Here is a 27,323-nt window from a genome sequence, read left to right as displayed (position 1 = left end):
TTTCTACAAAACGCCTGGGCTGATTATTTATTTTAAGTTTACATACATCAATGAGGCCATTTCTCAGTATTGGTGTTGGTTTGTTAATAGTCCTAAAGCTTTCTACTTCTACGTAGCAGTTGCCACCTCTTTGCCGAAATAAATATCAAGAGTCTTCGGAACACCCCAGAAATTTGCTTTTTAGAAACATCACAATCTCCAATGAGCCAAACTTATGAGAACCCATATAACAAAAACGCATTCACAGAGGACCCACAGAAAGTTGAAAGTATCTACCTGACGAAAAACTCCTTGAAGTTCCACTTGAATCCAGAGGTCAGTAGAGACTCCAGCAAAAAACCTCAACAATTAAGGTGGAGAGAAGTACTGCACCCACCTAACCAACGCCACTCTGATTACACTTACACACACACATGCATGCACACACACACACTATATGACATCTAGAGTATCAAAAAATCCAGAAATTTTACACTTTATGAATATGTGTTTTTGGGCATGGGGAACATTCATACTATTCCCAAATTTTCATGAGCCTCCATAAAAGAAGATTCTGCTTCTGTGCCCTATTGACATAAGGCTTGGCCAGACTATTTGGTTAATGTAATGGAAGTACAAATCACATTTGTCACTTCTTAGCTGAAGCTTTTAAAGCCATAACAGGAGGTCATTACTCTTTCTCTCTGTCAGGAGATCAGCATGTTGCAAACAGGGGCTGCTCCATCATCTTTGATCCTGGGAAGAATCTGACCCTTGGGACTGGTGCACAGCTGATAATTGTAGTCTTGGCTGTTGCAAACCATTATGTTTTTTGTAACATGCCATACCACAGCGAAAGCTAACACAGCCATGTTAGTGGCTATCTATCTATCAAAGCAATGGTAGATTTATTTCAAGGAAGACTCTATAAAGGAGGTTGACACCATAACTATACCTTCCAACCATAAAAAACTTCTAAACCAATAAATAATCACTAATTTTCAGATCAGTGTTTCTCCAACCATCTGTGATGATGAATGACTTACCTATATATATAAAAAAAAATCTCCAATCTATTAGACCAAATCTTATGTAAAATGCAATAAAATGATTTAAAAAATCAAAAGAAAAAAAAAGACTTTCAAAATTTAAGCCTCAATTTTTATATTATCAATAAATTCACCAAAAAAAAAAATTCTCTGTCAAACTGCAACTAAAGTTTCTAAATGCTTGCAATCCCAATTTCTGTCAACACATCACTGCAAAACAATTACAGTGCACAGAACCACACTGGTCCACAGAGTATGCTTTCAGTAGCACTGTTTCAGAGCATGGGGAATTAAGAAATACAAAGGCTTTAATGATGATATAAACTTCTGGGCAAATGTATAACTGAAAACAAAATTACAGACTAACTTTGTCCAGGAAGCAGGCAAAATTTTCCTTAATATTTTTCCTACTCTGCAAAAATATCTGTGATTCCTCTACAGGCATAAATCAGGGTGTTATTTTTTCCTTTTTTTTTTTTTTTTTTTTTTGTACATCAGTGATAGACATTTAGCTTATTTGAAAAGTGCCTAGCTCCCAGACTTAGTAATTTTAAATGAAATGTTTTCAGTTATAGCAAATAGAACCCAATTATTTTATATTGACATATGTAGTTTACTGCCTTTTTCTCTACTTATTATCATCTAGCTACTGGGAAGCACCTAGTTTTCCTCAATTATATAGCAACCTGCAATAAACACAGTTTACTTCCAAAACTCCAAGAATATTTTAAATCGCATTTAATTTTCTAAAGAATGAATCTTTGCTGTATTGAAGATGATTCAAAGTTTTAGAAATTCATCTCCAAACTTTAAGTAGTTTCTAGCTCGCCCAGAAATACTTTTGGGTGGTAAGATTCCAATGCTGATGAACGTCATTATCCATCCACTGTCCTGGGTTGCTGTAGCAGCTGTAGCTGCTTAGAAAGCTAGTTTTAAACAAAATGACTGAAAGGAAAAGAAATTATTGTTTCATTTTCTCTCAAATAAATAAAAATATATGTAATATATTTAAAGTGAAGTTGTTCTCCAAGTTTTAAAAATGTGGATGGCAAAAGCTAGATCTACTTCGGTTTGGACAACACAGACTAAATCACTGGACTCAAGCAAGAGTCAACTGTCTTTTGAAGTTAATAGTAATTTATCTAATAAGAAAAAAAGACCCTTAAAATGAGAGAAGTTTTTCAATCTTGTCAATTAAAATTTCTTTAGCACTGAATAGGTATTAAAAAGGTTTTCACATTTACAATCTAATTAATGTATCCGACAACCCAGTTTAGACAAGTAAGATAAATATCATTACTTTATCCTCACTGAGCCAAAGGAAGAACTGTGTTTCAACAGTTCAACTATGATTTCAAACTTTTTTTTTTTTTTTACATATCAAATCGTGGCAATTTCCTCCTTAAAGATCATTTGTATTTAACTGCTCTAAGTAGTTGTACCTAAAATATCTTCAAATCAGCTGGCAAAAAAATACAACAGAACAACAAGAATTTACTAGCAATATTATGAACAAGCCCAGAGAAAGAACACAGAGTACAGTCCTTTTCTAAAATGATTAGAAGAGAAAGACAACACAGTAAGCTAAAGTATTTCGATTACAACTATAATTTTTCATAATACAAAATTAAAGTCTAGACATTCTTTAAATTCTTCTGAAAAAATACCACAAATGTCTAATCATGTAGGTAAAAACTCAATTAAGAAAATTTCCATTTTCAGGTATATATTAGTAATAGTCAATTTAACTATTAGCAGAAATAAAGTTTTTGTTACTGGTGTCTGAAGATCTATTTTATATTATTATCTTTGGGGGTTGAGAGAAGAGGTAGCTACAAAAGCAGTATTTTATATTTTTTTATTTTTTTTTACAGATTTTATGTATTTATTCATGAGAGCCACAGAGAGAGAGGCAGAGACAAAGGCAGAGGGAGAAGCAGGCTCCACTCAGAGAACCCAATGTGGGACTCGATCCTAGGACCCCAGGATCACGCCCTGATCCAAAGGCAGATGCTCAACTGCTTAGCCACCCAGCCATCCCAGGAATATTTTAAATTATAGTACACTTTGATGGTAAAAATATAAATAAAATTATGTTACTTTTTAAATCTCTGCCAATAGGTGAACCAATTGTTTTTATTTAAAGCAGTATTTCAAGTACGTATAAAGTAAAACTGTGTTAAAGGAAAAAGAATTCTAAAAACTGATCAGTGTTATAGTTGGAGATTAATTCTATATAATCTTTTAAGTTTATTGTTGTCAACCTATCAGTTGATAAATGTGAATACAGTCCTGAATATAGTTAAATGTTTTAAATTTTTTAAATGTTTTTTAGAACATTTTAATATGATCAGCAAAACTACCAAGAACAAGATTTTAATTAATCTTCATACGCATTTTGTAATGAAAAAAGATACTGTAACTGTTTAGCTAATTAATATCCATTTTCTTTTCCTTTTGGTTTAGTACAAATTTATGCATTAGAAGACTTAACAATAAAATTATGTCATCTATTTTTGATCCTGAGAAAAAGCTCAACAAAGAAAAATGACTTTTTTCTTGTTCAATTCTCCTTAAAGAAAAAAAAAAGTAAAGAAAATATAAATAGGGAAAAGCAAAATATAGAATTCCTTGTGTTAAAGGCATGGTTAGCTCAGTTATGTTAGGGTACATTTTCAGCTAAGTTATTATCATCAAAATTCTGTGCTCTACACAATCATAACAAATTAATGCTCACTATTCACAGGTACACTTTTTTCCAAAGACATTCTTTTAAATGCATTATTAACCTAAAAGCTTGACTCTACTCTTAATTTTCAAACTTTTTCAAGTGAAAACTCCTTAGTGAGAACAAGTTGAGATCTTATGTATACAGAGACTCTCAGACCCTGTAACTTTAGGCAGAAAAGCTATTCTTTCATCTAGATAAGAAAAGAGATTAGTCACTTAAATTTTCCCAGCATACTGCCTGTTCCAATTTTCTATCACAGTTTCATGTATCTTAGTTTTTCCCAGCTCTCCAGTAAAAATAAAGGCTCATTGATTGGGATCCATGGGTGGCACAGCGGTTTGGCGCCTGCCTTTGGCCCAGGGCGTGATCCTGGAGACTCGGGATCAAATCTCACGTTGGGCTCCCGGTGCATGGAGCCTGCTTCTCCCTCTGCCTGTGTCTCTGCCTCTCTCTCTCTCTCTCTGTGACTATCATAAAAAAAAAAAAAAAAGGCTCATTGATTAAATCTGATGTTCTTCATGTTCTTGGACATGAAGTAAACATTTGCTGATGAAAATAATTTACCAAATGCTATCCCAAGTATGGAGAGATTTTAAATTATGTGATATACCTTCACAAAGGATAGTTTTTTTTTTAATAGAGGGCATTTTAACATTAAAATAAGCAGATATTTTTAGTTTTCTGTTTACAAAATTTTTTAATTATTATACTTTTAATATATAAGCAGTTAAATCCTAAATAAAATTTCAAAATGCAGTTCTCCAAATGCACATATGGCCCAACTATAATTACAAGGCACAATTTGTAATAAATCAGCAGTAATCCCTATGCTAGTTCCTAAATCTAATTTTCATATAGTTTCTTTCCCATATTTTTATGTTTCTAAAACCTACCTAGTGGGATTAATCTTAAATATGTGAGAGGGGGTACCTAACGCAGGTACCAAATTTTAACTGAGGTTCTTATAGTAGTTTTTGTATCTCTATGTAAAAATTAACTTGCGCACATTCTCAATCAATACTTCTCAGTCTTATAAATGGCCGGAAAAAGAAGTAATAAAATAGAATGCCAAAAAGTGCCTTAAAGATAGGTTGATATCTAAATAGTCTTTTAACAAAAAAACACTAGTCAAAGCAGTTGTATAAAGAAGATGGAGAAATATTAATGTCTGTGTGTAAGAAAAAAATTATTAATGACTATTTTAACAATAATTTAAGAAATCTCTTATCCCCATAATTTTATATAATTTCATAATTTTCATCAGGCAAACAAAACAATCTAAGTCAGCAGATCACATGGTCTTTCTCAAAACTTTCCCTGAAGTTTTCAATAACTCTGAAGAAACAGGCCTCATCTAATTTGGGGTACTGAAGTCCTTAGACTTGTGTTTTCCAATAGAGTAGCCAGTAGACACATGTGGCCATTGAGCACCTGAAATAAGGTTAGTGCAACTGAGAAACTGAATTTTAAATTTTATTTAATTTTACTTTATTAAATTTAAATTTTAAAACTATTATTCAACTCCATTACTAGCACTTTTAATAATGTTGGAAAAAACTTGGGTTTGTATTGTTAAACTGAAAATTTTATTAAATCTAAATATAGATCAAGTATTGCCAATGAAAAAATATCAGAGCTAAACGAATGCAAAAGAACAAAAATAGCACAATGAATTTTATACCGATTATATTAATATTAAAATATTTTGATATACTGGATTAAATAAAATTTTTCATTATTAAAATTCATTCAACTGTCCTTTTACTTTTTATTTTTTATTTTTTTTAAGATTTTATTTATTTACTCATGAGAGATACAGAGAGAGAGGCAGAGACACAGGCAGAGGGAGAAGCAGGCTCCCTTCAGGAAGCCCAATGCAGGACTCGATCCTGGGACTCCGGGATCATGCCCTGAGCCAAAGGCAGACGCTCAACCACTGAGCCATCCAGGTGTCCCATCCTTTTACTTTTTTAATATGGCTACTAAAAGTTCTGAATTACATATGTGGTTTACATTATATTTCTATTAGTACACTTTTAGACAACAATTATAAAACCAAACTTTTTAAAAGTCAGCTTTTTTTAAGGTATAATTTGCATGCATAAAATATACTCTTTTAAGTGTATAGGTCTATAAATTTTGATAAATGTATGCAGTCATGTAACAACCAGCATAACTGGGACATAAAATATTTTCATCACCCCAAGAAGTGATCCTGTGTAATCAACTCACAACTCCTACCTCCAAATCCTGACAACTCTGTCTTCTGTCCTTAAAGCTTTGCCAGTTCTAGAATGTTATATAAATGGAATATACTAGCATATCGACCCTTAAAGCTGATAAAATCAACTTTTAAATACTATAGTACTCTCACAACACCAAAGGATGATAATTATTCTGATATTTCCTTGTATTATGAACATTTTGCCAAGACCTATTTATCATTATTCTACTTCCAAAACTGAGTTTTCTTCCTTGTCACTATTATAGTAATTTATTTATACCACTAGAATAAAACTGAGCAAATTATATTATAGTTATTTACATACAGGTCCCTCTTCCCACTGGACTGTAAGCTAGAACCCTGCTGTCTAGACCAACTATGCTTTCCATAGGGTTTCCTGCCTAATGAAACTGATGGGGCAAATAAGAAGGCTGAGAAGATACTTGTTACAAAAAAAAAAAAAAAATTGAGATTAAATTATAAAAAACGGAAAACAAAAATAAAAAGAACGGAGTGATGAAGTTTACCCTTTAGATTAGATGCCTACTTTTACTGAGGTCTCAAAAAAGGATATTAGGCTCTAAACGTTCTAAGAACTACAATGCCAGCTAACCAGGTGCAAATGCTAGTGGAGATTTAACTTACACCAGTATTTTTACCAGATTGCTATTGATTTTGTCAGGGCTTCCTAACAAAGTCGGATAAATTTCAAGCAGTCTGCCTCGCACTATTTTTCTCATAAACTCTTACTTTTAGTATATGATTTTACAGAACATAGAAGTTTTTCAGGAACACATGCATTACATTTCAGCAGGAACACCAGTACCAAGTGAACATAAGGACTTAACAAATCATATAGCTCTATCTGAAAAGTCAGATATTTGTAATCATTAATTTTCATATAAATATATGAAATATAACAAATCTATGTTTTTAAATGAAATAGTATAACCAACTTTAAATCTTTCAAACACTTACTAAAGTCTCCAGTAAGAAAAACTCCTTCTGCTCCTGGGGCCCATTCTTTGCAGTATAAACCGCCATCAGCACATCTGTGGACACCAAATGATTCATAACCTCTGGAAAATTTATCAATACCACCTTCGTTCTCTCCAATGTTGTTCAAAGTCTCATTAAACCGCTTATACCTTTGAAAAAGTGCAAAAGAAGGAAGTTAGAAAATAAAATCGTCTTCCAGGAAAGCGACTGTAATTAATGCTTTATTTACTCTTATTCAGGAAAAGAAATGCTTTATTTACTCTTATTCAGAAAAAGAAAGAAAAAAGATATTAAAGAGGAATAATGTGAAAAATTTCACATATAGGTAGCAGTTACCTCATAGAATAAAACCATTCTTAAACTGAACCAATCTAAAATTTTTTGGCAATTTCATGCATTTTGGTATAAGAGAGAAAATATGATTGTTCTATATGTTCCATGAAATTTTAAAAATCAGCATTATAGCAACTTCTATGTCAAAATAGTATAATGAAGGAGCCTCCCTATGTGTCTCCCTATGTGTCTCTCTCTTCTAACCCCTAAGAAAATAAAAGAAAAATAGTCAAAAGCCAGCAAGATAAATAAAATTACCCTACAACAGGGTTTGGCACTTTTCCTGTTAAAGGGTATATAGTTGGTCCATTTCACAAATACTCAACTATCTCTCTGAAGCATGAAAACTGCTGTAGACAACATGTAAATGAATGAGTATGACTGATGCCAATAACACATTATTTTTGAAACAGTTATTGGCCAAATTTGGTCTATAGGCTGTACTCTGCCAAGTTCTGCATATAGCAACTAAGCATGGGAAGAATATGCTACATCATGTCAAACTGTAAAAGCTAGTGGCCATGAGAAGAAATCGAAGATTCCTTCCCAAGTAGGACCAAAAGTAGCACATAGTTGTTCCTGGCCCTCTCCCAGATCCACAGAGTCCATACAGCTACACTTAAAAAATGTTACTATTGTCACTAATACCAACAGATTAGAACAAGGAAGCAATGACATTTATGTACACAATGATAATCATTATGGCACTATTTACAACACCAAACCATGAATAACCTACCAGATCAGCAACTGGAAGACTAGCTGAATAAATTATGGAACATTCAAACAATAAATTACATGAGTCATTAAGAATGAGATAGAGGGGCCCCTGAGTGCCTCAGTCAGTTAACCATCTGCCTTCAGCTCAGGTCATGATCACAGGGCCCTGGGATGGAGCCCCACATTGGGCTCTCTGCTCAGCAGGGAGCCTGCTTCTCTCTCTCCCTGCTGATCCCCCTATTTGTGATATCAGATAAATAAATAAAATCGAAGAAGAAGAAGAAGAAGAGGAGAGGAGGAGGAGGAAGTGGAGGAGAAGGAAGAGGAGGAGGAAGAAGGAGGAGGAGGAAGAAGTAGAGAGAAGTGGGTTGATATGCAAAGATGCCCAAAACAGATTGCTTTTAGAGAAAGAAGTTATAAAATAGTATTCTGAAAAGCACATATTTGCATAAAGAAAATATAGATATAGTTATGATACAGATACAGATCCATTTTCACAGGGCCTTTTTCTCAGCTCGAGGGGTGGGGTTCCAATGGCCTGAGGTAGACGGGGGCCTTAAGACTTCCTACCACCACCACAGTCACCACATTTGCTTCAATGACAGTAAGAAATGTACTACATAATCAGATCAATGGAGTGAGGTGGCCTATAGGAGTGGTAGGCGTGGGTGAAATATTTTGACCCCCTTTTGTATTTCTCTGTATTTTTATGTCTGTTGTTCATTTATTTTTTATATTTCACATATACATGAAATCATAAGGTATTTGTCTTTCTCTTATTTCATTAGTAGCTAATACCCTCAGGTCTATCCATGCTGTCACAAATGGCAAGATCTTATAATCTCTTTTCATGACTGAGTAATATTCCATTGTGGATGTATGTACACGTCACTTTTTCCTTGTTCATTTACCTACTGATGGACAATTAGGTTGCTTCCATACTTCAGGTATTGTAAATAACACTGTAGTAAACATAGGGTGCATATATTTTTTTGAATTGGTCTTTCTGTTTTCTTTGTATAATATCCAGTGGTAGAATTAATGAATCATATGTTGTTTCTATTTTTAATTTTTTGAGGACCCTCCATACTATTTTCTACAGTGGCTGCACCAATTTACATTCTCACCAATAGTACACAAGGCTTCCTTTTTCTTCACATCACTGTCAACACTTGTTATATGTCTTTTTGATACTAGCCATTCTGACAGGTGTAAGAAATCTCATGGTTTTGATTTGCACTTCCCTGATGATTAGTGATGTTGAGCATCTTTTCATGAGCATCTTTTCATAACCTGTTGGCTATCTGTATGTCTTCTTTAGAAAAATGTCTATTCATGACCTCTGCACATTTTCAATCAGATTATTTGGGGGTCTTTGGTATTGAGTTGCCCTTTTGTATTGTATATATACCCAATACATACAAGTGCACTCACATCCACACATATGTGCACATCCATGGTTTTATAAGTATAAAAATTATATTTAATCCATGAACTAAAACAAATTAGATTTTTAACAAAATGGCATAACCCCAGTTTCACTAACAGTCCTTACTCCCGGGGACACAAACTGAACCATCCACAGGAACCAGACAGGTATCACATATATGAGAAGCTGCCCCACATAAGAAACACAAAAGTGCAAGCCTGATGAGAAAAGATGAGGTTGGCCTTAGAGTATGGAAAATAATATAGAAAGGAACTCTGGTAAGATGGTAAGTAAAAACCCCATGGAAAACAAAAGCTTCTACTTAATACCTGAGCCCATTGTTACCAAGCGTAATTTGCCAGATCAAAGTTTTCAAGAACAAAAAAAAAAAAAAAAAAAAAAAAAAAATTCTGAGATTTTTCTATGAACCCTCCAAATTTAAACACTGGCAATGTTTCAAAAATCCTTAAAATACTGACCTCGACCAAAAACAAACAAACAAAAAACAAAACAAAAAAGATCTATAGATATGAGATACTAATATGCAAACCCTCTCATATTCTCAGAGTTCTATGAGAATATGCGTTTTTTGGTTTTTTGTTTTGTTTTTACTTGTTACAAATTTATCATTCAGCTATAATTCTTGAGTGTATGAAAACTCTAACCCATATTAAACAACATAGTAACAACATTCAAAAAAATGATAAACAGTAAGGACCAATCAACAAAATTAAGTTGGACTTAGGGTCAAAAGAATACAAACACATATATACATAATACAAGGAAAATTAGTGATAAAAAAGATAGAACTCTGGGAGATTAAACAAATGTGGCAATAATTTTATTGTTAATATGAGCCTAATATCTTAAAAACACACTTAAGATTTAAGGTTTAAGTTAAAAAAATCATTCATAAGAACTTTCATAAAATATGTACAAATGTCTCATTTACCAAAATTTCAACAGAAACAGGATTATAGCGTTATATTACTTTAACTAAATATCTTGACTTCCCTCAAGGTCAGCCCTATAGCTTCTGATACAGAAATACACATTCCACTTTGAAATCACTGTGGCTCAAAAAAGAAAATGCCTGAGGATACAGCAAGCTCATCATGCCTGTGCCCTCTCCTACTACAGTCATCTCTCTTAATATTTTGCTATGAATTTATAGGATATTTAAAAACTAGGTCAAATTCTTAGTAACCAAAGAACATAAAATGAAGTTAGTACAGCAACTAGCATTTTGTGCAGATATAAAACGCTATAAATATCATCAGATTTGATCTCTACATTGATGTTTTTAATCCTTTTTACAAAGGAAGAAACGGAGGTACAGATAAATATGTTAAGTTGTCCAAGGTCGAGAAGGTAAAAAGCAATAGAGAGTGAAGCATCATTCATTACAAAAGGTATACTTGAAGTGAGTCAAGAGACCAAAATCTCAAATTAAATGTCACATTTTCTATTTAAAGAAAGTCCTTAAAGTTTCATTCATAAAGCTATTAATCTTTTAATTAAGAGAATCAGCTTAGTCTTTAGAAATAAAGTGTAGGCTATATCCTAACACTGTTATATACTATATGTGATTTCGAACAAGTCACTTATCTCCCTTTTCCTTAGTTTCTTCCCCTGTTAAACAGGGAAAACATTATAGGCTCTAAGGAATTAATAAAATCACACTGGGAGCCATCCCCACAGTAGCCAGCAAGTGCTCAGTAATTGTTGGCTACAACTTTTCTCTACTTCAGTGAGAAGCAATGCTGTAAAATGCTTTTTAATTTATAGCATTTATTTAGATTTTAATACACCTGTTAATTATCAGCAAACATTAAGGATTTTTTCCCCTTAATTCCAAAAGTGTTTGAGAATCTTACCATCTTTTTTCCTGCTATGGAAATTACAAATAAAGGCATACTAACACATAACACTAAGTACTCTATATTGACTTTAATGTATGGATTATGGAAAGTTTGGGGAAAAAATTAAATAGATTGTGTTGACTGGGGAAAAATGGTTATTTTACAGAAGTAGCAAGAGATAAATTGAGGGGAAAAAAATGAAACAAACTGAAATCTTTGCTTTCCTGGAAGATAGTTCATCTTAGATCAGTACTGAATTTCTAATTTCAGGCAGAGTTGAGAACATAGGAGAGATAAGTCAAGGAAGATGGATCATACATTATCTAGAAATGTCTAGGATGTAGAATCCTTTCTCAAGTGTTTCTGAGTGGTCTTGAAACCTAAGGAACCCATGGGGGAAATTCCATTCCTGCTAGCTTAGTTTTCAAGATTTTATATTGTCATTTGCTTCCCCAGGGAGACTTGGGTTAGAGGCAAGAAAAAGCACAGAAGCAAAAGCTCACCAGGAATTTTTAATAGCTAAAAAAGGAGAAATATGGTTAAAAGAGGGGTGAATGGGATTTTTGAAATAAAAAAATAGCTTTTTAAATCAGTCTTTAAAAAGACTTCAAGATTTCTCGTAGAAACTTTCCTCTCAGGTGAAAACTATCCAGAATATGCAAAATTATCCACATATTAAAACTGTCAAGTGAAGATTTAGGTATTTGGAACTTTAAAGTGAACAGTTTATGTCTCTTAATTAAGGATAAATATTCTATAACAAAAATGCAAAATATTTATTACAGGACAAAAGTATTTATTGTGTACAAATAATTCAGTTACATAAAATAAAAATCCTTCCCTTTAGAAGCTCATTAGTGCAATGGAAGAGTGTTCAATTCACCACAGAAGACGGCTGGGATAAGTAAGCATTAACTAGAGAGTATGCAAGACACCAGAAGGAATTAGTGAGAGAAGAGGAGGTTGAAAAGGCTTTATACTGTATCTTGAAGGATAAGTAGTATATTTTGAAAGCTAAAGACAGAGAAGAACATTACATGTGTAAAAACTGGGAGGTTCTTGTTGACATGACAGGAAGCTGTGTGTAACCAGAGCAAGAGAACAGGTAGGAATCTAGAAGCCAATCAGGATGGAAAAGACAGTTTTCAACTAGACAATAAAACAAAAAACAAAACCCTTAAAGACTTTAAAAAGGAGACAATTGATATGATCAAAGACAGGCTTTAAAGGGAGCAATATGAAGGATGAATTTTGGTAGGCAGAGTCCATATTTAATGAAATGTTCATTAAAATAGACTCAATAGGGGATCCCTGGGTGGCTCAGCGGTTTAGCAGCTGCCTTTGGCCCAGGGCGCGATCCTGGAGTCCCGGGATGGAGTCCTGCGTCAGGCTCCCAGCATGGAGTCTGCTTCTCCCTCCTCCTATCTGTCTCTTTCTCTCTCTCTATGTCTATCAAAAATAAATAAATAAATAAATAAATCTTTTTAAAAAATAGACTCCATATTAAAAGCACAGGGAACTGTAGACTCTTCTGCTATACAAGATTGATCAATTAAAAGAATTTTGAGATTGGTATCATACTACATGTGGTTTATTATTTTTGAATGCTTTTCCTTATTTTTAAATGTTTAAATGTCATAATCAACAAATATATGCATTTCCATGCTTCCATTTAAAAATCCCTATCACTCTCCTAATCTCTATTCAATTAAGTGTATACACAACTTCACCTATCAGGAAACACCAGAGATGCGACCATTTAAGTAAAGGAGATGAACAAGGAGTGGCAAAATCCATCCATTTATTCCATATGTATTACTGAACATCTACTATAGATCCACTGCCATGCTAAGCACTGCAAACACAGAGATGAAAGACATTAAAACATCCATGGCTTCAAGACATTCTTCGTAATGTGTAGAAGACAGTAAAACAAAAAGCAAAGTGGGAAAGCATTACGTAGGGCATTGGTAAAGGTTTTTAACCAGAAAACAGAAGTAGCTAAAATATAAATTCCACAAAGAAAGGAAAAACTATCTGTTTTGCATGCTGATGTAACCAAACATCTAAAGTATTAGCACATAGTAAGTACTCAATGAAAAATTTTTGGTGAGCACTTAACACATTCAGATTGTGGCTAAGTAACAGTGATACAATGGTTAGATTTAGGTTTAAAATTAGAATTATTATGCTGGGATTTGAATCCCAATCCTACCTCTTGCCAGCTATAACTAAGACTAATAAATTTCCTAATCTAAGAATAATAACAGAACCCACTTCACATAAGGTTGCTTTGATAATCAAATGAGATACTACATCTAAAAATGCTTAGTATGATACCTTTGCATGAAATGAATAAACACCACTTGGACAATAAAAGTATTAAATATGACTGCTGCATTTGAGATCAACATAAAGAAGAGTCTCTTAAAATATAAGAGAGTTACAATGCACTGTAACTGGACTACACTCATGGACTCACTCTGTCCCACTGGCCATCCAGGCTTCGTGCACTCCTTTTATTGGATTGATGGAGATTGTGGCTTGCAAGCAACTGCCAGTGGAGGTCAGATTCTACAACATGGATGTGTGGAGGAATAAAGGCTTCACGGGACAAACTTTGACCAAGAAGATCTAGAAAATGGGTAGGAGTCCTCAGAGAAATCCTTTCCCCTTCTTCCTAAAGGTCCTGTGTGACCGAACAACCAACTTTGTAAAGAAATACATGATCTCGCATAAGAAGCCGATTCGTCAACTTGATGCTGTATCAAGATCAATATACAGAATCATAAAAGTGAACAGCAACCCGGAGGATGTGATGACCCAATAAAGACAGCAACTACTGCCAGGAGCCAACCTCCTCCTCAGCAGTTAGTACTTTTTTTTTTTTTTTAATTTATTTATTTATTTATGATAGGCACACAGTGAGAGAGAGAGAGGCAGAGACACAGGCAGAGGGAGAAGCAGGCTCCATGCACCGGGAGCCCGAGGTGGGATTCGATCCTGGGTCTCCAGGATCGCGCCCTGGGCCAAAGGCAGGAGCTAAACCGCTGCACCACCCAGGGATCCCAGCAGTTAGTACTTTTAAAGATGAATGCAAACCATTCTGTGCTTTAGAACTAATCAACATACACAGGTATGTGGTTTTTATTCAAGTAGTTTGTCTATTACAATTCTTACCAATACCTCTGTTTATGCAACTGGGACTTGATGTTAATTAAAATAATGATTTCACATATGGAATGAGCCTAAGACTAAATGGTATGGACCACCTACTATGTGCCAGGCATGATGGCATACTAGAAAGAACAGACTTTAGAAATAAAAGATTAGGTTCGGGACACCTGAGTGGTTCAGAGGTTGAGTGTCTGGCTTCCACTCAGGGCATGATCCTGGGGCCCTGGGATCAAGTCCCACATCAGGCTCCCCAGAGGGAGCCTGCTTCTCTCTCTGCCTATGTCTCTGCCTCTCTGTGTCTCTCATGAATAAATAAAATCTTTAAAAAGAAATTAAAAAAATAAAAAATAGGGTTCAGTTGATAGGTCCATTAGCAAATTGCCCTTAGCTTTTTTATACTTAATGATCTCAGAGGTTCAGCTTGCCCAGTAATTAAGCAGAAAGAGAATAAAGAGAGAAGAGCTTGCCCAGTAATAAAGCAGAAAAAGAATAAAGCACCCATTGATGGCAGGGTGGTGCTTACTGTTAACCTTTGAACAACATAGGTTTGAACTGTGTGGGTCCACTTATACTGCTATATATATATATATATATATATATATATAGTTAGTACAATGCTATAAATGTATTTTCTCATCTTTACGATTTTCTTAATATTTATTTCACTGGCTTACCTTATTGTAAGAATACAATACATAATATATACAATACAGGATACATGTTAATAGATACTATTGGTAAGGCTTTCAGTCAATAGTAGTAGGCTATGGGAGTCAAAAGTTAGATGCTGATTTTTGACTGTGCAGGGATTTAGTTCCCCTAACCTCATCATTATTCAAGGGTTAACTGGATTAATTATTTATAAATTTATTAAAAATAAATTACTTATGGCATATTTCTTAAAAAAAGAAAAAAGAAATTAAGGGATTTCTAATTAGAGAATCAATGAAACATTCAAAAAAATCAAATAGTTCTATCATGCTAATTATAGTGCAATACTAAAATCTAAATATATTCAATGATAAGCAAGCATTAAGTGTATTAATTTTAACTTTTTCAAAAAAACCTTATTCATTTTGTATCGTATCTACAACACAATCAAATGCACTGAGCCAATCCGATAAATATATCATCAGATCACATTTAAGAACAAATAGTTGATCTCTTATTTATGATGTTATAGAATAAAAGCTGTTTAAATTTAAAGCTATTTAAATTAAATAACTTTATTCTTACTTGACCTAAAGTTAAGTGTAATTTGACTACTTTGAGTTTCAAATTAATAAAATAGATGTAGAAATCATGATTATATAGAAATCATTAACCCCTTCTTTTTTGAGGAGAGAGGGAATGGGGAGAGAGGAACATTTCAAAACTGTTAAAAATTAACTCTTAAAAGTTAGTTGCTACTATTTAAAATACGGTCTTGAAAGTAAATAGTGGTTGTTATTTATTAAATGTTCTTTCCTAATTCTGGCTCTCAATCATAGAGGTGAAGGGGTCGAGGTGAAGTTATTGCTGAGATCCTGCCAGTTCTAAATCCTACAAAACCAAAAACATGAAATATTCTTAATCAATGAAAAACTAGAAATACTCTGCTCAGTGGTGTTACTGAGCTGTATGCAATACCCTATTTATTTTAATAATAAAATACTTATTTCTAGAATCCTACATTTAAGATAATGGAAATGATATTTAATGACACAATTTAAAAAGCCTACAATATAGCCATTAATGTAAACATATTTTTACTTCTTAACAGATTAATTAATTAGAATAAATTAACAAAATGTAGCTAGAAATTAATTTTAATCACTGTGCCTTGTCTCTTGGTTGCAAATAAATTAATAATATATTGCCCTTGCATTTTACCAAGGTATGATTAATGGTCAATATTAAAATTTCTGGGGTCTTCTGGCAACGTGAAAACCTGACTGCCTAACTAGGAAAAAATATCATGTGAATGTAATAAATCAGAATTACTGAAGGTAAGCCCTGTGAGACGGCCCATCTGGTCAGGCCTGGAAGTGTCAAGTATTGTCCCAAGCACTTTGAGCAGCCAGCCTCTTTATCAGCCACTCTCTTTCCAGTCACGCTCCTGTTCACGTCTTTGCTACATGCTCTGCTGATTACCTTGGAAAAGGGCAATGCTGTAACTGTTCAACTGACCTTTCAGTTTATTTTCTCTCGTGTAATATGAAACATGAGCTAACACAGTCTTAGTCTACTGATTTCTAGGAAGAAATCTAACTTAATGTTTCAACAGTTCCTGGCTCAAATAACATTCTGTTCTGTGGTCAGCTTTCTCTTTTTGGAAAAATGATATGGCAAAGACCACAGGTTTGGGTTAGAGAGGGGCTTTAGATGATGATGGAGACCACAACCTACACAAAAAGCTATGTTACTGAGAACATATGGGCAACTAATCTGCTGGGAAGCAATTCCAATCTTCCCAATCACCACCAGAATCTTCTTCCTAACATGACTCACCGTAACAACAGATCAAAATCAATGATGGTTAAGTCTTTTCATCTCTTAATATGAATGTCATTGTTACTCAAACACTGTCAAAAGTTCTTTACTCACCAAAACAGAGAGGGAGGTTAAGAAGTCAAAAGACACAGGTTCTAGACGGAATCTACAGCATTTGACATATGAACTTCAGTTAAGATAACCACCCAAAGCTTCAACTTCCTCTGGTAAAACTGAGGAAGCTGAATTGAAAAGTTCCATCCAGGGCTAAGAAACTGGAATTCATACTCTAATCTTCTCTGATTCAAAGTTGGGTCCTAATACCAACCAAGAAAGTAAAAAACACATTTCAATACAAAGGCTATTTTAGGCATCTCCCACATATGTCAAAAAGGGTATATTTTACCATTGTGCAAGTGATATAAATATATATATATTTTTTTAGAGATTTTATTTATTTATTCATGAGAGACAGAGAGAACGGCAGAGACATAGGCAGAGGGAGAAACAGGCTCCTTGCAAGGAGCCCCATGTGGGACTGGATCCCTAAACCCAGGATCACACCCTGAGCTGAAGGCAGACGCTCAACCACTGAGCCACCCAGGTGTCCCTATATTTTTTTCTTAAAATATTTTAAGCAGCATATAAGCCATCTATGAAATATAAAACACACAGCAAATAAAACAAGAAAAAGTCTGTCAACAGAAAAAAATTATAATAAATTATAAATATCACAAATCATAAATGATAATCCCTAACCTCGTGGAGTATTTACTATGGTCTAGGTTCTGTTAAGTAGTAATTTACTTAAACTCTCACAATAACCCAGTATGAGGGAAACTACTGTCAGTCTCATGATACAGATGAAGAAACAAGAGGTTAAATAATTTTGCCAAGGTTACACAGCTATAAAGCGGGTGAAGCTGAAATGTAAATCCAAGATTTTGTTTCCAGAGTATCTGACCTTAACCATTAGCCAGAATACTACCCAATACATTTTGTAGTTTACAGTTTCCCAGTTGATTAGGACTTTGTACTAAATTTGAATTGTTATTTAATATTTGCTAAATAATTTTAATACGCTAAACTTCTGAAGGAAAAAAAAATCCTTTTGTTCTAAGCGTGGTATAAATGGCCAAAAAATAAAATCATCAGAAAACTCACTTAAAAAAAATAAAACTCATCATCTTTACACTGAATAAATCCAGAAAGCATTTTTTAAATTTATTTTTTAAAGCCAAAAAAGAGCAGAAATTACAGTGGTCCTGGATTCTAAATGCCTGGAAATTTTTATTTGGGGAATGGATATATCTGTCACAATGAATCTGAATTCATTTACTAAAGTAAAATATGCAAACAGATACTATTTATACCTCTGATATATATGTTTCAAACTGGATGGTAATTATATTTATTGTAAGATAAAAACACTTTTTTTTAAGCTAAAAAATTGCTAAAGATCAGATACTGACACTTGAAAACAAATTAACAAATCCAATCACAGTTTTGAATTTATTAAATATAGCCAGATAGCCATGAACTTTATCCTTGTGTATGTTTTTAATATTTGAAACAGGATAAATGAATCAATTTTCATTTTGACAATGGCATAGAACACACTATACTAATATATATCAAAGAATCCAAGGAGATAAATATATATATATATATATCTCCAACAAAAAAATCCACATCTTTTGCACTAAATAGCCATGAAATATCAAAGGTCTATCAAATACCCTGACAGTTCTTTGCCTTTACTGAGGGAGACAAAGGTTTCAAAATTCTGTCAGCTACAAAACCAACAGATCAAAGAGCTTTCACAGTGACTTCCAACATATTGGCAAGATCTCTTTTAAGTTAAAAAAAAAAAAATCCAAGTTTCTTTCTATCCATCCATATATCCATACTATAAATATATTGTGTGCATCATATATGCTTATATATACACATATATATTATGCATTTATAGAAAATCATATATAAAAAATACACACACATGAAAATTTCTTTTTTTTACATTCAATGACCTAAAACAGACTGAACAGGATAGATCTGCAACCATTGTATAGTTTGTGTAGGGTGGTCTGCTATATTGTTTATGTGTCCCAGTTAACTATTCCTCCCAAATTACATGTTTTATTCTTTTAAATATTTCCAAACTGAGACTGAGATTAAAGTACTTCACTATTATTGAGCTTATTACTCTGTAAGTTTATAATGAAGTATGGATGTAAAAGAACATTTATAAATTTGACTTACCATATTACCAAGAGACCCTGCACCAAATTAAACTACTATAACCAAGACCATAATGCTATAAGCAGATCTGCAAGAAAACCCAACATTAAAATCCATTTAAGTACAAGCAAATCTGTTTAATAATGCCACCCCGAAGCTCAATTTGGTAGCTTATTCAACATCAGTAAAATGGAAGCTTCAAATTCATCTAGGACTCTTATTGCTTATGGGCCACTGTTTCCTAATTTGATGCTCCCAAAATGCTGTGGCCAGATCACACAGTGGTACTTATAATTAATATGACCTACTCATAATCAAAACTACTGGAATTGTGAACTCATAGATTTCTCATTGCTCATGGGCCAACCATTTCCAAGGCAGAGTTCACAAAGAGCTCTGGTCAAACTGTCCCAATGGTATAATTATACAGTTTTACAAATTTCCCTGCTGACGTTTTTCTCCACCAGATTATGGGTACCATAAAGCCAACGATCATCTTTTGTTTAATTTTACATCCTCAACATCTAGTACAGCATCCATTAAGGTATACTGACTGAATAAATGGTTCCCTCAGTAAATTTCACCATGAGGCATTTACAATCACAGACAATTGTCTTAGTAGCCTGGGGAGATTTCAACAATAACTGTTAATTATTCCTGAGCACTTACCATGTACCTAGCATTGTGCCAAGTTCTCTACAAGCAATATTTCATTTAATTCTCTCAATTCTATGTGCTGGAAACTCTATATTACACAAAAATGAGGAAGAACTCAAGCATCAGAGACTAAGCAACTTGATCAAGATCACTCAGCAAGTTATTGTCAGAACCAATTTTTTTTTAATTTCTTTAATTCCAGTGTAGTTAACATACAGTGTTATGGTAGTTTCAGGCATATAATACAGTGATTCAACACTCTTAATACATTACTCAGTGCTCACCATAAGTGTACTCTTTATTCCCCATCACTGATTTCACTCACCCCCCATCCAGCTCCCCTCTGCTAACCATCAGTTTGTTCTCTCTAGTTAAGAGTCTGTTTTTTGGTTTGTTTTTCTCTCTTTTTCTTCCTTTTCTCATTTGTTTTGTTCCTTAAGTTCCAAAAATAAATGAAATTTTACAGTATTTGTATCAGAAACAGGATTTTAAAAGATTTCTTTAATTCTATGTTATCTTAAAAATAGTCATCATTGTAATACAGTAGCCCAGCCTCCCTTATATACTGTTCTGTTGCTCACTGGTTTCAGTAAACTATTGTCAACCATGGTCCAGAATCAGATGATGCTCTTTCAGACTTCAGAAAGTGAATAGTAGCCTAATGTTATGTTACAATGCCTGTCATTCACCTCACTTCATCCCATCATGTAGGCATTTTATTATCCCATATAATAAGAAGAAGAGTGAGAACAGTACAATAAAATATTTTAAGAGACCACATTCACATAACTTTTATTAAGGTATATTGTTATGATTGTTCTATTTTATCGTTAGCTATTGTTGTTAATCTCTTACTGTGCCTAATTTATAAATGAAGCTTTATCATTGGTATGTATATATAGGAAAAATATGTAAATATATATTTAAATATATATAAATCTATATATATAGTTTGGTACTATCTGTAGCTTTAGGCATCCACTGGGGTTCTTAGAACATATCCCCAGCAGAAAAGGGTGGACAACTGTAATGATGTATAACAGTGGTTAATTTTTTGGCTGGACATTCAATTCAATTTCAAATTCTTTTTAAGAATTCCCAAAGTTCATGTGGAATAATTTGGCCATTGGGATTAATATTCATACATAATATCTTCAAAATTTGTAGCACCCCCATGCAAATCACAGGTATGATTTTATTGACTATGTATGCTATGTCACATATAAAATATACATTTTTTTAAAGATTTTATTTATTTATTCATGACAGACACAGAGAGAGAGAGGCTGAGACACAGGCAGAGAGGGAGAAGCAGGCCCCATGCAGGGATCCCAATGTGGGACTCGATCCCGGGACTCAGGATCACACCCTGGGCTGAAGGCGGTGCTATATCGCTGGGCCACCGGGGCTGCCCTAAAATATACATTTTAAATCTGTATTTACTGACATAAAAAGATGTTTGTAGCACACTGTTATGTGAAAAATAATAAAAGTTAATAGGTCTTTTGTTATTTAATTATAAATGCATAGAAAAGTATCGAAATGTTAACTATCATCTCAAGATAATGAAGTTATGAATAACTTTACTGTATTTTTGTCTTTATTTTTCTATTTGTTCCTGTCATAAAAATGCAAACACAACAGAACATGAAGTAAATTATGAAAGGACCTACAATTATGATTTTAAAGTGTATTGTCTAAAAAACAATTTAAAAGTTCTAAGGTAGAGTATATTTCATCTAATTGTCTAATTTAACAAAAGTTTGAAAGGCAACTTGTTGAAAAGCAAATGAGGAAGATACTGGGAAGACAACCAAATAATGAAAACTTACCATCTCTTTAGCTCTTCTACTATTCAAATCATTGTAATAGAAGGCATAACTCTCCTAAGTCAATAATATGATCTGCTACCACAGATCACTGTGCTGAAATGGAACGCACAAGGCCCTTTAAAGCCTTAAAGCTTGTGCACTGTGCTTGTGCGTTCCATTTCAGCACAGTGATCTGTGGTATTTATGATACTGATGTTTATATTAATATATGATATTAATATTTATGATATTGATTCTGCCTATACACATTTCTCCACTCCCTTTACCCATGTATTAATTCTCCTACTTTCAATCTCCAACTCCTAAACAGGTGCCTAACAACAGCAGGTGCTCCTGAAGAAAATATCTCTTGAGCTAAAAAGAAAAAAATAAAATAAAATGTAATGCCTGTCTTCAAGAAAATTCAGTTTGGTAGGGCTTCCAGTATTATTTGCTTATGGCCTCACTTCCTGAAGTATATAACCTACCACAATATTCCTGATTCTTCCTTACTTGCTCTCAAAATGTCAAACTCACCCCACAGCAGAAACTGACACACATCCTATTAAATCGAATTAATGACTTTTTTAAAAAGAAGACTGCAATATCAAAGGTGCCATGTTTAAATAAAGACTACCACTTGAAGAACAGTAGAATGAACCATTCAATTTTTTCACCATATATTTTTTTCTTTAAAAACACTGCAATACATCTTAAATTACTTCACTGCTTGTTGCACAGACAGTTCCAGTGATAGATCTATTTTATTATTGTTTGCTTCAATACCTATTTCCCTCCTTTCTTCTTACTTCCAGCAACATTCTCAAAACCACGGTTACAAACAATAAATACTAAAAGCAGTGGCACTGAAGCATGACATACTCATTCTCTTCTAAGACTGGTTACCACCAGAGCACAAAAGTCCAGCTCTGCACCCTCTAGAGTAACATTATTTCTATTTTAAAACCCCAGAGAAGACGGAGGCAGCCATGTAATTATGTATCTGCAGCCGTGCTATCTGCCCTGCCTCCTGCTTTACAGGCAGTAGGCAGTACTAGGAAAGGCATTAGTCATTCCGTCTCACAAATCAACCCAAAGTCAAAGCTCTGGTTGTGTGTTTGCTTGTTTTGCTTTGTTTTATTTTTCATCCCTGGAAAACACTGGGTTTCAAATTCCTTCCCTTTAACTTGCTACTAGAATGAACACCTAAACAATAATTGCACCCCATCAAGAACCGGGCAGCTCAACAACTGCTGAGAAAAGTATGTTTGACATTTTTCTCCACAAGACTCCATTCTTGGGTCCTGTACTGGTTCAGTGAACATGGCTATAATTGCGAGAAGTCCGAATGCAAAGAAAGATTCATTTTACAGGAAATATAGATGTATATCTTTAAAATATTTTATACAACCCACTTTAAATGAAACTAGATTTGTTTCCAAATTCACACTAAAAATAGATTTGCCAGCATTTTCGTATTAACTTTCTAAATGTAAAAGATCAAAATGCTTCCAAGTATGATCATAAGTGAATTATGATACTGTTCACTAATTATTTCCTACAGTTCTATGGTATCAAGATGGGACTTAAAATTAACATATTTAACCAAAATCTCCCACTCTCCAAGATCATTTTAGTCAATAAAAAGAATCACAGACAGATTTTCAGGACAGAAAAAAATGTTTTCTGTTGTTCGAGGAGGAAAAAAAAAAAAAAGCTAAAAGTCTCAACCAGTTACAAAATAAGTATTCCAAAGTTCAATGTCCTAGTTTCCACAACTCCTCTACAGAATTTGAAAACCCCTTTGTAGTCATAACACCTTAGGTTAGCAAATAGTGCTTTAATATGCACATATGAAAATGTAGTGTCTTGCAACGGGGGGGGGGGGGGGGACGGACTCATTCATCGGAAGCAAAAATTAATTTTTCTGAAAGTATAAAATACAAATATTAAATATGGGGAAAAAAAGAAAACGTCTTCATATCCAAACACTCTAAAACTAAATACTAATGCCAATTTTAGATATTTACATCATACAAATCATTTACAGCCAATGAATGTATTTTAACTTCCATAAAATTCCTAAAACCCGTGTTCCTGTAGTGCTGTCCTTACTGCATCCAACTTAAATGGGGTGCTTACCAGAATCAAGATTTTTGAGAGGACTGCCAAAATACCTGCTCCTAGACCTGATTTCTGGAGATGAGGCTCACAAACAGCCTTATAAACAAAACTTTTCCACATTACTAGTATATCAATCAGTTTTAAATGCTTACTAATGGGTAGGTTGATTGTTTCTCAAATAAGGCTACTTTAACTAATAATGAATTTTTTTTTTTTTTGCCTCTTAAAAGAATAAGATGAAACATCAATAACCCAATTTTACCCAATGTCCCAATTTTGGTAAAATCCAAATACATTTATTTTTTCACAAGATCCTATTTCTCCTTTCAGGGTAAGAGTCTCAAACAATTCATCCCCTCTTCAGGATATTTTTTTTTTGTACTAAAAATTACTTTGGGACTCTCCTGAGACACATCAGCATTGAGAATATTTATATTAGAAATATCTCTTCTCCAAAGTAGGCCGTTAGTTTCTTTTTAAGTACAATGAGATGTTCAATTCTGGACAGGAAGAGGCAGAGATCACTCAAAGTGTTATATATAGAAGTTGCTAGGCAACATTGGCTTTATATGAATTGTGTTTGAAGTCTGTACCAACAGAGGGATTACTCTAAATGCCCCAGCAATACTTCCCAGAGCTTATGATGTGCACTTACCTTGGGCACCAAACAAAGTGATGTTGCCCAGCTAAAAAGATGGCCTTATCTTGGTGACTTCAGAGAGCGGTGCCAAGGGAGGAGAAGGGATATGAGTGAGAGGTTTCTGGTCCCTTCTGCTCTCATTCCTAAAGCAGAAATGATGCCCATGGTGATATCCAAATCAACCAAATTACCAAATTGAGACAATTTGGTAATGGGCAAGATACTTGGTATTTTTTAATGAAAATATGAAAATGTAAACTTGCTTATTAATTCCTAGGCAAAATTCCCTTCTAACAGGTATTTTGTAATCATCATAATTCTCTTCCCTTGATGGAATATGTGTAGCATCTTCTGAAAAGAGGCTAACAGATCATATCTTTATTTGAAACCAAAAGTCACAAATTACTAATCTATTATGAGAACAGGAAAAAAATTATCAATCGTGTGGCATTAGAGATCTTTAAGCCAATAGATGGGAATTTGATCAAGCATTCCCAGAACAACTACTTTTTATGAAGTATTATCAAACCAGACATGTTAACTTCCTATACTTAAATGTTTATAAATAAGTAATTTTTAATCCCCTGCCACTGAGCAATCTTCACATAATATAAAGCTAAATATCTCAGTGCAATTCTTCCTACGATAAGTAACTTTAACAACAATTTTCAAGCTAAAATATAAAAGAGAATATGAATGTCATTATAAAGCAAGACTCTCAGCAAAAATAGTGGGGAAAAAGTAGGCAGTATATTTTTAAGCTTCTTTTGGAAGATAAATTCGTGCTGAATAAATTGAAGTGACATTTGGTTTCTCATAATTCTAGCCTGTCCGGATGGCCTCCAAAGTAACAGATTCTTAAATGTAGCCTTTTTTTCATGAAACCTGACAGCTAGCCAGAATTGTCAAGAAAAAGATTATTTTTAAAGATGCTCATATTATGATTATTTAGAATCATATTAACTAATTATATAGCAGAATTATCAATTACCTCCTAATTACCACAGAGTTACCAGTAAAAATTAGTTTCTCGGCAATACCTATTTTATGTACAGCTTGGGACTGTTAAATCATAAACATTATAAAACATTGAAAATGAATCAAAAGATAAAGTACTGAGGAGAAAAAAAGGATGATATGAAAACTTTCTGAATTTAAAAGGTCTCATTGAGCAAAAATCTGCCTATATATATGTGTGTATATATACACACGCACACACGTATATTATAGAAATAAAAACATCTGCCATCCTAAATATAGCTAAATGTGTTGAAAGTGATTTGAACTTTGTAAAAAAAAAAAAAAAATTTAGTAATAATGAAGTAGGAGCTCTACAGTTGGGAGTGAGGAAGAACTACAATAGTGTTAGGGAAACTGATTTATTCCAGCTATAGGATTTCTAATTACCTTGCCCATAGACTTAACTCCATGTAGATAGATAATGAAAATAATATGAAACTACCTCATTCACTTTTCCCTCAGAACAGCAGAAACAGGCAGGTATTAGCAGAAAGGAAACAAGAAATGGTCAATCTGCCAGCTGGGAATCAGCAGTCCAGTCTGGAGCTCACTGCTTTAGTTTAGCCATATACTGCAATGGAATATACAACTGAAATACATACTAATTATTATTTGGCCATGTGGGGGGCGGGGAGGAAAGAAAAAGAAGTAAGAGTCTCTGACAAAAAAAAAAAAAAAAAAAGGCACAAGAGAAAAAAGACTCCTTTGAAATTAAGTCTAAATTCTAATATCAAATCAAATCATTACCAATGTCCTCTCATACAAAAAAATACAACTGAAGAGCTGATTAAATATTTATCATTAAAAAGGTGAGGAAATTCTTTAAAGAGTTCAAAGTATGCCAGATACCTTCCCTTTGCCCCTCCAAATTCACGGTCCAAACTTTTCTACCTGGCCCTCTCACCTCAAGAAGCTAATATATGTGGTTTGCATCAAAGGAAACTCATGTCATTCTCTGCAGACAAGTGCTCTAAATTGAAAAGCAGCTCCTGGCTTACTACTACTAGGTGCTAGTGGAGATTAACCACCTTCCCACTAACATCTAGTGACTATGAGATTTGAATTGCTCATGTTAAGGGATACCTGGGTGGCTCAGCAGTTGAGCGTCTGCCTTTGGCCCAGGGCATGACCCTGGAGTCCCAGGATCGAGTCCTGCATTGGGCTTCCTGCACGGAGCCTGCTTCTCCCTCTGCCTGTGTCTCTGCCTCTCTCTCTGTGTCTCTCATGAATAAATAAATAAAATCTTAAAACAATAATAATAATAATTGTTCATGTTGAAGTAGGTATTATCTGATCCACCAAACCTTCCATTCTGGACATACAGGATGGGATTCCATTACAAAACTGAAGCAGTATATACAAGTAAACCAACCCATACAAAACAAGAGGCTCAGACTCCCAAGGCACTTGCTCCTACTACATTGCTGCCTCTCCCTCAACCTGCACATCTGGCCTCAGGCCAAGATCCCAAAGGGCCAGGAAACAGGAAGAAAAAGCTTGAGCTTGGATAATGAATGCACGTGCATAATATGCCTGTATAAGCTAGGAGGGTACTATCATTCCATTCAGCAGTAACCTTCCCAGTGAGCAAAACTAAGTTGTACATCTGGTTTTCTACTTTGAGTGGAATTAGAAGTAAATACAAGTACAGTCTGACACTGCCTTACAGGCTAGTAACTACAGGGTCTAGCCAGTAAGACATCAATTTGGAAACAAATTTAAAAATCAGTGACAAACAGGTATGTTGATTGATTTCTAGGAATAAGTACAGAATATGATGATATACATGCCAGTCAGCCATCGTCCTCAGCCCATGTTCATGTACAAAGTTGCTAGGGTGGTAGTGATGGATGCC

The 27,323-nt window shown here is 34.0% G+C and overlaps 1 protein-coding gene across 1 annotated transcript in view; it reads right to left on the bottom strand.

Annotated features, from left to right (window-relative positions):
* GBE1 (1,4-alpha-glucan branching enzyme 1) overlaps positions 1-27,323 on the bottom strand; it is a 268,030-nt gene that overhangs the window by 211,110 nt on the left and 29,597 nt on the right. The window contains 1 exon segment of the mRNA XM_025449943.3: positions 6,962-7,131. Coding sequence (XP_025305728.2) covers positions 6,962-7,131 — 170 coding nt within the window.

Source organism: Canis lupus, chromosome 31 (genome assembly GCF_003254725.2).
Source record: "Canis lupus dingo isolate Sandy chromosome 31, ASM325472v2, whole genome shotgun sequence".
NCBI lineage: Eukaryota > Metazoa > Chordata > Mammalia > Carnivora > Canidae > Canis > Canis lupus.
Note: the sequence above shows the minus strand (reverse complement) of the source record. Positions and strands in the feature narration are given on the sequence as shown.